The following is a 13,752-nucleotide window of genomic DNA, read 5'->3' as shown; positions in this document are numbered from 1 at the left end:
TGTTCAAGGCAAGGCGCACTAATAACAACTCCAGGCAACTGATATGCCACTGCAGTTGGGGGCCCGTCCACACCCCGAGACTGCTTGCCCGCTGTACGCGGCACCCCAGCCGGTGGTGGAGGCATCCATGTGCACCACAGCATGCCTGGAGACCTGTTCCAGGGGCACTCCTGCCCGAAGAAATGCAAGGTCTGACCTGGGGGTGAAGGTTTGGCGGCAGGCCAGTGTAACTTGGACCCGGTGAGTTCCATGCTGCCACACCCACCTTGGGACTCGGTCATGAAGCCAGTGCTGAAGTGATCTCATATGAAGCAGCCCCCGCGGTGTAACTGCGCAGCTGCCATATGCCCCAGGAGCCTCTGAAATTGTTTCAGTGGGACCACCGTCCTGCCCTTGAACGAATTCAAGAAGTTCAGCACTGACCTTGAACACCTTGCTCTCTGAGGGGAACAAGAGCCCCCTCTGCAACTTTCGTGAAGACACGGGGGGACAGGGGCAGCTCGAAGAGGAGGACCTTGTATGATATGCAAATCCTTTAAATGCAAACTGCAATAATGGTCTATGGCAGGGAAGGATCGACATGTGAATGTACGCATTCTTCAGGTCGATCACTGCAAACCAATCTTGGGGATGGATGCACCCATTTCTACATCAACATCTTGAACGGTAACCAGTGAAGGGGCCGGTTCAAGACACGCAGGTCCAAGATCAGTCGTAACCCATCGCCTTTCTTGGGTACAGTGAAGTAGGGGCTGTAAAACCCTATCTTCATAATGGCTGGAGGGACTGGCTCTATCACGTCCTTCGCCAGTAGGACTGCGATCTCTACATTTACATTTACATTTATTCATTTAGCTGACGCTTTTATCCAAAGCGACTTACAATTGCTATATATGTCAGAGGTCGCACGCCTCTGGAGCAACTAGGGGTTAAGCGTCTTGCTCAGGGACACATTGGTGTCTCACAGAGGATTCGAACCCGGGTCTCTCACACCAACGGCATGTGTCTTATCCACTGCGCCATCACCACCCCATCTCTGCACATAAGACATGAGCATCGGCTGCCTTCACTGATGTGAAGTAGATGCCCCTGAACGTGGAGGGATGCCGGGCAAACTGAATCGCATAGCCGAGTCTGATGGTCCACAAGAGCCAGCGACACGGGCTGGATAGCGCTAGCCTGGAACTCAGATACCATACAAGCAGGACCAACAGAACCACCGATGTACCCACAGTGGGGCAGTGAGGAGGAACGCAGGGACAGCCTGTGATCATCAGAAGCTCGATGCAATCATCGCATGTCAATGTGCATTGGCTCGTTTAGTTTACACTCAAAGTATATTGGGCTCTCTAGAGAGATCCCCAATTCATCGGTCATCGACGTGATGTTGAGCGTGAAAAGGGAACCTAAAATGTACCACTACAGAGTGTTGTGTATACGTCTTTATTAGGTTAGCACACAAAAACCTCTTTGCAACATTTTGAGAATGTTTGTTCATAAAATAAAAATCTGAAAATAACAATAAGGGAGCCCAGCATGTACATTTTCCTAGATAGGAACCATACAGTAATGTTAGTGGAACGTTCTGTGTTTGCTGGGAGATTCTAGATTTCAACCCAACCGATTTAAACTCTACTGACAAAATAATAATATGCTAAACAACATATTTAACTAGATTTCTTTTCATTTAAAACTTCAAAAGCATAAGCATTGCATCATAGACCTTTACGTGCTGCAAGATCAGTCTGGAGAAATGCCATTCAGCTTTTGTGTAGCGCAGACACAAATGCAGTTACGGCACGTCTCGGCGTCTGTGGTAATCCCATTTTACGTTTGCACAAATCGGATCACTCTATCACACAGGCACACATGCACCAACCCAGACGTCAATTTATGTGCTGTTAAAAATGCCATCTCACACTAAACAAACAATACTGGCTTTTTTCCCCACATATCATCCTGCCATTGGCCAAACCTGAACAATCCAATTACTATCACCCCTTATGGTCTTTTTGCTTTATTTGCTTCACTTTATTGTCATAACCTTTGCAAAGTTTTATGAACATAAACATGTCCTACTTCAATCTAATCTGAGCGAAGGCCTGGAGCACCAACACGAATCTGATCAATTATTCATTTAGCAGCCTGCTGAACGTATGGTACATCCCTCAAGTTCTAGTTGCAGCTTTATTGTGGCCCAAGTTTTGTGTGTGTCAGCACTCCCAGTTTAGGATTTCAGCACGACAAATGTGCTGCAACAGCTCAAGGAGATTATACATGCCAGCAAGTCACCCTTAGAGCTTTTTACTTCTGTTATGTTTCCATGCCCCGCGGCCCATCCTAAATGGGCTATAACATGTCATTTAGAGATGGCTGCAGTGCTGAGTGAGCATTGAGGGTTAGTTTTCCTGCTTATTGAGTGCTGAGATAGATTTTGTGTCTCTGCAGGTTAATAATTTGCTTGCAGTTGAGAAAGCCGTGATGGTGGTATTGTCTTCCTGGCCTCAAACAGCTGGTGCTGCTGGGAGGGCCAGATGGCTGCATGCAGAGCTGTCAGAGCAGGACACTGGACTGTCAGATTAGATGAGTTTCTGTCCTCCATAGCTGCCTTTTTAGGCAAAGGGACATATAAGTAATCAATTACTGTATGTGTAGAAAAGTGGCACGCACCATAAGGGCACGTTTAAAATAGATGAACTTTGGCTCACTTGTTGCAATGAATATCGAGGGAGCACTATTTGCCATCTTCCTGTATTTCTGAAATTGTTATTATTATTATTGTCATTGTTGTTACACATTATTGTTCATGTAAAATATTCTTCAAAGTACTTTTTTTTTTAGTTATTGGAGGTCACAAGAAGAATTCTGCATGCATGAAGTAAATAAAACAACAACAATATTCTACTGTTCTTCTTCTTTATTTTATTGTTATTACACATATTAGTCATGTAAAATATTATTTTAGATCACAAGAAGAACTTTGTAGAGAGTTTATTGATGTTTGAAGAAGATAAACTTTATCTTGCCTGTCATGACGAATTTTCATTTTCTTTTCATGTTTCGTGTGCTGATGTTTTTCCTTGCATATTAAATCTAGTATATAAAAAAATAATTGTAGTAATGTTTATTATTATTATTATAACTTTTATTATGATTATAATTATTAATGTAAAATATTTTGTTTGTTTTGTTTTCTATTGAGCTGGAGGTTTTTAAATGTTCTTTTCATGTTGTCTGTTTTGCAGGGTTTTTTTAAATGTAGTATATAAAATAAAATGTATTATTATATATATTATTATATAAAATGTATATACATATATATATATATATATATATATATATATATATATATATATATATATATAATATAATATAATTTGATCTTATTTTGTTTTCTATTGAGCTACTGGAGGTCACAAGAAGAACTTCATAAAGTGTTTAGTGATGTTTGAAATAGACAAACTTTGGCTTACGTGTCAGGATACATTTAAATTATCAAGAAGGCACTATTTTAAATGCTCTCTTTCTTCAGTTCTGATGGTTTTTATTCCATAAAAAATTTAGTATATAAAATAATAATAAAGGATCTTTGTCGTTTTGAAAGCATAACAATCAATAATTCACACTGATATAAGAGTGGGTTAAGGTCCAGCAATCCAGTGCTTGCGTTATATAGATTTTTTCCTCAGAATTGCACTAGCAGGACAGTGGATGTCTAGTCAGGTTCATTCTGCATATCTTTCGATCCATCTCTGCACTCCTACAGAGCTTTGTATTAGACCCAAATGGGAACGGAAAGCTATTTAAAGCTCACTGTGTGGCACAGTTTTTGAATTTCTCCTTACATGGGAATGAGCCCCACTTCTCCTAATGGAAAGGTGTGAAACCTGTCATCTGTTTTGAATGGATGTATTTTTATATAAACAAACATTGGACTTTTTGCTTCCAGTTGATCATTATTATTACAACAATAATATAATTCTTTCATAATTGCTGTCTGCCAGGCATCTTTCTTGTGATATCCTGCAGTGTTAATCAATAACATAATCAAACACATTCACATTTCAGGCAGTTTCTTTCGAGCCTTTGATTTTTAAGCCTTGGACATTTAGTTTGTAAAGCATTTTCTTTCTTCTGTGGAACACAAAATAAGATGTTTGACAGAATGTAAGAGACAGAGAGTAAATTAGAGAGTGGGGCTGTCATTCGGTGTCTCCTTGTATATTGATATAGATTTGAAACAGCATGAGGGTGAGTAAATAATACAAGGTTTTCATATTTTGGTGAACTGTTCTTTTAAATAACTCTTCAAATTATTAAAATGTTTATTTTGTGTTTTAGAGCTCCCAGAGAACTGGACGGACACCAAGGAGACACTCTTGGAAGGGATGGTGTTCAACGTGAAGTATCTGGGCATGACTCTGGTTGGCCAGCCTAAAGGAGAAGACATGGCAGCGGCTGCTATCAGGAGGATTGTAGCAACGGTCAGTCATCGCAGTAAAAATGGGTCAAAGAACTTGAGAAATTGAAAAATAGTAAGGAATGATCATGATCCAAGTTGGCACAGAATGTGCCTTTGACAATTTATAGTGGTATAAAATGATACTTATTATTATTATTATTATTAAATATTTTGCCGTAAAATAATAATATTAATAACAATAATAATAAGTATTATTATTAGAAATATTATTATTAATATTTGATTATTTCATATTTAATATTTTATTAAATACAAATATAAAATCAATTATTTTTTCCTTATTTAGATTTTTTTATTGTAATTAATCAGTCTGTAAACAGTCTATTGATGGTTCTCATTAGTAGCAAATTGATTAACAAAACAAAACAGAAACCAAAGGCTTTTTTGATCGATAGATTATGATAACACAAACAGAATTTCTATCGGAATTACACCTTAATATTTGCTTTTTATTTTGTTTAGGTCAGTTTGGTCCTCTGAATAAAATTGTTCCTTTTCAGGTGTGAGCACATATGATACTGCATATATATATATATATATATATATATATATATTAGGGGTGTGACGAGACACTTATGGATATGGCATGGATATAAGTATTTGTCCAGGCCGAGACTGCATGGCAGAGGGGGTGGTCTCGCTGTCATCTAACGTGATAATCTCCGAATCACACAACTCGACTTCCACGACACCGATACATTTGAGTACATGGTTCTGAAGGTTGACTCTCTTATTATCGTCCTACTCTATCATCCTCCTAAACCATTTTCAAACTTTTTCTCTCAACTTAGTGAACTGTTAACCCTCGCTTGCTCCATGTCTTCTCCTGTTCTGCAGCTTGGTGACTTTAATATACATGTTGATGTTGTTTGCTCTGACACCACTCAATTACTGTCTGTTTTTGATTGTTTTAATCAGTCTCAGCATGTTCTTTTTCCTACTCATTCTCATGGTCATATCCTCGATTTGATCTGTACCTCGGGGGTTGGTATTTGCTCCATCTCTTCCTCTAATACTGGTATCTCTGATCATAAACTCATTGACTTTAATTTTAGTTTGCCTATACATGTGAAATCTGTAAAGACTGTTATATCCTACCATAATTGTAATAATGATGACATCTCATCATTTTGTTCCTCTGTTGTTTCCTCTAATCGTTCTGATGTTTTTTATTTATCTTCTCCTTCACTGATTCTTTCAAAATTTAACTCTGTATTATCTGATATTTTGTCTGTTCACGCTCCTGTTAAAACCAGAATTGTTCCTTCTACTCATACTTCTCCCTGGTTTACCCCCGACCTTTTTATCCTTAAGAGCTCCGGTCGATGGCTTGAGCGTCTCTATAGGAAAACTGGCCTCACTGTTCATCACCAAGCCTTTCTGGAACATCTCAAACATTACAAATCTGCCTTACACCTAGCGCGCTCTAGTTTTGTCTCTGCCATGATCAATAAAGCCAGTAACAGGCCAAAAGCACTATTCAACACCGTAAACAAACTTACCAAACCCCCACCTAATGATACTGTAGGTTCAGATAAATCTGCTCCTTTCTAAATTATCTTCTGGACAAGACGGCTGCTGAAAACCAGGGCTTTTCAAACAACGCTATCAAGTTTAGCTTTGGGCCTAATCTCTATGGTCATTCCCTGTCTTGCTTTTCTCTTACTAATCCGTCTTCTGTCTCTGAGATTATTTCAAAATCCAACTCTTCTACCTGTCGACTTGACCTAGCTCCTACTTCTCTCTTGAAACATTTTTATTCGGTCATTCTGCACCTATCTCTCATTTCATAAATGCTTCTCTTGTCACTGCTTCTTTTCCGTCCAAAACATAGTACTGAAACTGCCCTTGTAAAGGTAGTGAATGATTTATTATTCTCTTGTGACTCTGGCTCTCTGTCTTTACTTCTGTTACTAAACCTCAGTTCTGCCTTTGACACTATCTATCTATCTTTCACTATCTTCATGCACGATTAATGGTGAGCTCTAATGTAAACATTGTAAAAATATTTTACGAGGATATTTTCACGTCCTCGCGAGACACATCGGATCTCGTCACATCCCTAATATATATATATATATATATACAGTGCCCTCCAAAAGTATTGGAACAGTAAAGACAAAATTATTTAAAATATTGCTCTGTTGGCTGTGGAGTCAAGACATTTACAAATATGATTAAAACATGAATATGAGACAAAATTACAGAATGTCAGATTTTATTATTGGGTGATTCAACACATAGATGTTTTACCAGCTAAGAAATTCAGCACTTTTAGAGGTTCATCCCCTATCTGATGTGAGCATAAGTATTGGAACAGTTGCCTCACAGGTCTTTCTAAGTGATCAGCTGTGTCCTGTTGCATTAATTCTTCAGATATTAAAAGCAGGGAATGTGTCGTATCAGTTGTATCCATTACTTCTGTATTCTGAATCTTGCATTCGATGATGACACACACAAACCAGGATGAAGATGAGGGAACTGACTTTGAGAGAAAAGCAAGCAATTTGGATGCTAAAAGAAAAGAGGAAGTCGGTTAGAGCTCTAGCAAAAAGAAAGGGCCTGGAGAAATCAAGAGTTTGGAAATCACTAGTGACACCAGCAACCAACAACGACCTGATCGGCTGAGAAAAGAGTAATTGATGACAGACAAATCATAAAAGATGTGAAAATCAACCTTTTGATTAGGGTCTTTTAACCCTAAAAGATGTGTCTGTAAAATCGCCAACAACTTCCAGAAAGCTGGGGTGATGCTCTGACAATCTACTGTCCTCAGGAGACTTTGACACAGAATTACAGATGCTACACAGCAAGATGCAAACCTCTGACCAGCACCAAAAATAGAAAGGCAAGATTAGAGTTTGCAAAAAAAAGCACAAAGGTGAGCCAGAAGAGTTTTGGAACTGTGTTTATGGACCGATGAGACAAATATGAACCTTTATCTAAGTGATGGGAAAGCAAAAATGTGGAGAAAAAAAAGGGAACTGCAATGATCCCAAGCATACAGCCTCATCTGTAAAGCATGGTGGAGGTGGTGTCATAGCAGGGGCATGCATGGCTTTCTCTGGAACAGGCCCTCTCAACTTTACTAATGACTTAATGTATGATGACAGTAGCAGAATGTATTTGGAAGGGTACAAAACCATCTTGCCTACCAATATTCAAGAAAATGCCACCAGATTAATTGGGAAATGCTTCATATTGCATCAGGACAATGACCCAAAACACCCTGCTAGTTCAGTCAAGGAATTTATAAGGGCAAAGAAATGGAAAGTCTTAGATTGTTCAAGTCAATCTCCAGATTTAAATCCGATTGAACATGAATTTCACCAGCTGAAGAGGAGAGTTAAAGGCAGAAACTCCTCAAAACAAGCAACAATTGGAATTGGCTGCATTAAAGGCTAGGAGAAGTATTTCAAAGGATGAGACCAAGAGTCTGGTGATGTCTATGTGTCACAGACTCACTGCTGTGATTGTGCACAAGGGATCTGCAACTAAATAATAGCTTTTAATATTTTATATCTGTCTTAAATTGTCCCAATACTTATGCTCACATCAATGAGTGGGATGAACGCTAAAAGTGCTGTTCTTTTTATTTGGTAAAACATATATGTGTTGAAATGGCTACTAATAAAATGTGACATTCTGTAGTTTTGTCTCATATTCATCTTTTAATCATATTTGCAAATGTCTTGACCAGTGGCGGAGCTACAGTTTTATACATGGGATGGCCAGGGAGTGGCCAAGGTTAATTCAGGGGGTCCATGGACCATGAGAGAAAATCAGTGTATAACTCCAACCTAGCATAAAAAAAGCATGAATAAATCCTACAATTGCTGATTACTTCACGTTACCACACATTAGCTATACATTCCATAACTTCAAATGTTTTTTTTTTTACTTATTTCTCTTAATTATATCACCTCATTAATCAGTGGCTGGAGCAGCCTGGAGTGAGAATTATTCATGATTAATTAACAAGCCTGTGATTAACACTACCAGTCAAAAGTTTTGGAACAGTAAGATTTTTAATGTTTTTTAATTCTTTTCTGCTCACCAAGCCTGCATTTATTTGATCCAAAATACAGCAAAATCAGTAATTTGACATACATCTTCCAGGTGCACCCTAGACACATCATCAGTGTTACCTGGGGTCATCGGGTGTTTCGGGTCTTTCAACATCATACACATAAGGTATCTTATGTAGTCCACAGATCCCCCTTTTTATCCACAGCCATCTTGATGCTTTCTCCGCGGCATCCATGATGTTCCTGATGGGTTTATTCTTGTGCAGTCCCCTGATTCCCAAGAGCTTGAGGGCCCTGCACAATGACTGGCCGACAAATCCTCGGCAGCCAATCTCAATGAGGAGACAGCGGGTCTTGTATCCTCTGTTACGGCATTCACCTGCCAACTCCTCATAATTGGCCCTCTTCTGTTCAAATGCCTCTTCCATCCGGTCTTCCCAGGGCACAGTCAATTCCAGTAAAACCACCTTGATGATTCTGAAAATAGGACCATATCAGGCCTAAGTGTGGTCGTGGCGATGGTTTCTGGGAAAACTTCAGTCTCAACCACCTACGTAGAAAGTGGCTGATCTTCCTCTCAAAGCCCTCTACAGTGGTTAGGGGGACGTCGTAGACCAGCAGTGGCCAGAGGAGTTGCGGCAGAATACCATGCTGGTAAATCCAGGCTTTGAACTTTCCTGGCAGCCCTGACTTGTTCACTGCAACAATCCAGGTGTGCAACTCCTTCCCAGTTTCCTGGAGTATGGCTGTATTGCTAAGTGTGCTGTTGAATACTTTTCCCAGGCTCTTAACTGGCTTCTCGGTGATTGACGGAATTTGCACTCCTCCGAGGGAGAAACGGAACTTATCAGTTACATTTCCCTTCCTCACCACAAGGGATCGGGACTTGGCTGGCTTAAAGTCCATTTGGGCCCAACTGATGAGGCATTCGAGGCCTTGGAGGATCCATCTGCAGCCTGGTACTGATGTCGTGGTTACCGTCAGATCGTCCATAAATGCTCTGATCGGGAGCTGTCGCACACCTGACTGAGTAAGTGGGCCTCTGCATTCCACCTCTGCTCACTTAACTTACAAATTCATAGTTAAGGCGAACAAGATCACTGAGATTGTGCACCCTGTAATTATTCCTTTCTCCAGCCTATGAAATGCAGATGTTATTGATCCAGAGGTGACTCTCAATTTAAAGCAGCTATAATAGTTCAAAATGAGGTCCCTGATTTTATCTGGAACATGATGTCGTATCAGTGAGGTTTCCACCAGCTTGTGTGGGATTGACCCATAAGCATTGGCAAGGTCGAGCCACAGCACTGCCAGGTCCTCGTCACCTCCACGAGCCTCCTGGATTAACTTGGTGATAACTCCTGTGTGCTCCATACAGCCTGGCACTTTCGGGATCCCACCTTTCTGAACAGCGGTGTCAATGTACTCATTCTGCAGGAGAAACTCCGTCATGCGTCGGGCAACGATACTGAAAAATATCTTCCCCTCCACGCTAAGGAGTGAGATGACCCTGAACTGCTCGATGTTACTTGAGTTCTCCTCCTTCAGAATCCAGACACCCTCTGCATGTCTCCACTGTTGTGCCACTTTTCCCCTCCTCCAGATGACTTTGATGATTTTCCATAGGCGCTGAAGGAGTTTGGGACACCTCTTGTAGACTGCGTAGGGCACTCCACTTGGACCTGGTGCTGAGTTCATCCTAGCTGCTTTGACAACCTCCTGAACCTCTCTCAAGGTTGGGTCCTTGAGGTTAAATGCCACACTGGGTTCCGGTGGGGTTATTAACGTGCTACATGGAATATTGTGAAATATTTTTACTATTTAAAATAACTGCTTTCAATTTGAATATATTTTAAAATGTAACTTATTCCTGTGATTTCAAAGCTGAATTTTTAGCTCAAAAAACATTTATTATTATTATTATTATTTATATTGAAAACTGTCAAGTAGATTTTTTTCAGGTTTCTTTGATGAATAGAAAGTTCAGAAGAACAGCATTTATCTGAAATAGAAATATTTTGTAACATTATGAATGTCTTTATCATCACTTTTGATCTATGTAAATTATCCTTGCTAAATAAAAGTATTCATTTCTATAATACCCCCCCCCCCCAAAAAAAAATAAATAAATAAAAATAAAATAAAATAAATAATTATACTGAATTAAACAAGCTTTAAAAAACTTTTCAGAAAAATACAAATCTTTTGATCTTTGTATTCATTAAAATGATCCTGAAAAAATTTACTAAACTGTTTTAAATATTTATGATAATAATGATAAAAAATGTTTCTTGAGCAGCAAATAAGTATATTAGAATGATTTCTGAAGGATCATGTGACACTGAAAACTGGAGTAATGATGCTGAAAATTTAGCTTTGATCACCGGAATAAATTACATTTTAAAATATATTCAAATAAAGCAGTTATTTTAAACAGTAAACATACTTCACAATATTACTGCTTTTGCTGCATTTTGGATCAAATAAATGCAGGCTTAGTGAGCAGAAGAGAATACTTTAAAAACATTAAAAATCTTATTGTTCAAAAACTTTTGACTGGTAATGTACACTTTATTTTTTCAATTTTTTTCTAAACTAAACTAAACAGGGAACCCTAGTGTTAAGGTTAAAGTAACAATTGGTTTGTATACAAGTTCATATTAGACCATTTTTATAATAACGTTATATCTATTCATTTTTATGACTTATAATAAAAAAAGAGCAATTATGAGTATATATTTAAATGTATTTTTGCAAAACGTTTTATCTGGGTGCATTTATTTTATTATGTGACAATGTTTTCTGCTGTCGTTCCGCAGTTGAAACACTCATTGAGTGATTACATGAGACAATATACATTCAGTAAGTTGTAGTGTATCATTCGACATGGATCGGATGTTCATTCAATGTTTACTTCATGCTAATAAGAATGCACTCCTGCTTCGCTTGAACTTAAAAAGCGGGAGTGCGCATGATCTGTCACACCAGCCACTAAACAGCCCCAAAACTGTTTTTATTGTTTGAAATTCTTAATAAAACTAACAGAATTTGAATGCTTTGTTTCATGTTATTATAAGTGGCCTGTTCTGTCGTGTCCGTCAGCTCGTTGTCTATGTCCTCTCTGCTCTGCAATGTTTTTCACTCCGTAAATAAACGTGTGGCACGAGAGGCTGGAAATGGACGAAGCGTGATGCGGAGCACCAAACGCGTCACATCCTTGAGTTCGAGGCTAAAACAAACGCTTATTTCAGTATGATTAAACAAAGAAAATGAAATCGTAGCATAATAATTTTTGGGGTGGCACCCAGGGTGGCCGATCCGATGTCAGGGGTGTCCACCACTGGTCTTGACTCCACAGCCAACAGAGCAATTTTGTCTTTACTGTTCCAATACTTATGGAGGGCACTGTATATATATATGAATCAGAAAAGCCTGTTGTATCAAATATGAGTCAACAAAAAACACATACTCTATGCATCTTTCTTTTTTAAATGTTATTTTAGATTTTTTTTTATTATATATTTTGTCTGAAGCTTTAATAAACTGTTCCTTTTCAATTAAAATAAATATATATTTTTTTGCTTTTATATTTCAGGCTCTACATGCTTAAATACACAATATGATTCCTTTTTTCTCAGAAAGCAAATTAAACAGTTTTGCTTTCTGTAGCAGCACAATCAAATCAGAACGTGACAACTTTTTCTCCCAACTGTCAGACTGTGAATCATTGAGTTTCATTGTGTTTTAAATCAGTGTTTACTGTCTCCTGGGGAGAAAGAATGACCCTCCAGATATACTTTGCCTGATTTCCTTTGTCCTTGACGAGTCCCCTCTCTCTCCTCTTCTGCATTTCAACCATAATTTCCCCTCGTCCTCATCCATGTTGGCCTCTTTTCTTCCTGCCAGAACACTGCATTGCTGTACCAGTGTGTTCACAGACCAGGATCATAGTAACAAGTCAGAAGATGAATTTTATATATAAAGCATAATCTCTTTTCAGCTCTTGTACCTGTGGAGTTGGTGTTAATAGCCCACACGGATTTCTCTGACCTTTAGAGGTTATTGTTTATGGTCAGTGAGTTATGAGTGACATTTTAAAGATGACAATGACAAAGATATTTGTTTTTGCTTGTCATCCACATACAGGCTCGGGCCAGTGCAAAGAAGTTTCGGAAAGTGACCCTCACTGTCTCCCCCAAAGGAATCATCATCTCAGACACTGAGACCAATGACCTCGTCGAGGATGTTTCCATTTACAGGTATAAAACCACACCAAAACAGACCAAAATCACAAATGCTTTTTTGTATCATAATTTGAAACTCATAGTTAATGGAAGGGCATCTTCAAAAAAAATAATAATTTACTTAATCAAAATACCGTACAAATCATAATATTGTGAAATATTATTACAATTTCAAGTACTTGTTTTTATTTTATTATATTTTAAAATGTCTTTTAGTGTCACATGATCCTTCAGAAATCATTTTTAACATTTCTTATTAACAGTGTTGAAACTGATAATTTTTTTTCAGCATTTATTTGAAATCATTTTAATAGTGTTAAACTGTCTCTTTTGATACATTTAATGCATCCTTGATGAATAAAAGTATTAATTTATTTTTTAAAAATCACTTATTGATGAGATATGAAATATTATTTTTGTCTTGAACAAACCCAGGTAATTTAAACCACACGAAGGGCCTGATAAAACTGATAAAGCTGTTTTGTATGTTCTCAGAATTTTAAAAAGCCATCGAGTCAATTATTGGAATAAGCCTCCCTACTTCATTCCCTCCAAATCAATTATTTAAAGATTTTTAGTCGGTCAAGGTCTGTTGAAGTCTGCAGTGAGATCACTAACCAGTGAATCATTAACATTTGAGTATGTCAAACAAATTTTGATGCAAGAGGTGACGTGCTTATCTCATATTCATGAATTTGGGATTGTGGTGCATCTTGCTTGTATTATACCCGTCTATTGGAGGGAGGTGTATTATTCAGTGGGCATGAGAGAAACCCCCATGCTGATCCCCCTTATCAGCTACACCAGAGACACAGTCACGGGAATCACCCATCTCTTTAATCCTCTACCCTAAGAAAACTTATTCCATATCCTTCCTACTCTTTCATTCTTTCCTCTATTTGTCCTTTCCCTCATTCTCATTTTCTCTAAATAATACACCACATATACCCTCCATGCCTCTTTACATATTGTTTTCTAGTTAAAATAATTTTTTGAA

General features: G+C 38.3%; 1 protein-coding gene across 1 annotated transcript in view; it reads left to right on the top strand.

Annotated features, from left to right (window-relative positions):
• Positions 1–13,752, top strand: part of LOC306844359 (low density lipoprotein receptor adapter protein 1-like) — a 39,905-nt gene that overhangs the window by 14,063 nt on the left and 12,090 nt on the right. The window contains exons 2-3 of the mRNA XM_079376438.1: positions 4,342–4,484; positions 12,658–12,770. Of these exons, the coding sequence (XP_079232564.1) occupies positions 4,342–4,484; positions 12,658–12,770 (256 nt within the window). The remainder of the gene's footprint in view (positions 1–4,341; positions 4,485–12,657; positions 12,771–13,752) is intronic.

Source organism: Barbus barbus (assembly GCF_936440315.1).
Source record: "Barbus barbus genome assembly, chromosome: 24".
Classification (NCBI taxonomy): domain Eukaryota; kingdom Metazoa; phylum Chordata; class Actinopteri; order Cypriniformes; family Cyprinidae; genus Barbus; species Barbus barbus.
Note: the sequence above shows the minus strand (reverse complement) of the source record. Positions and strands in the feature narration are given on the sequence as shown.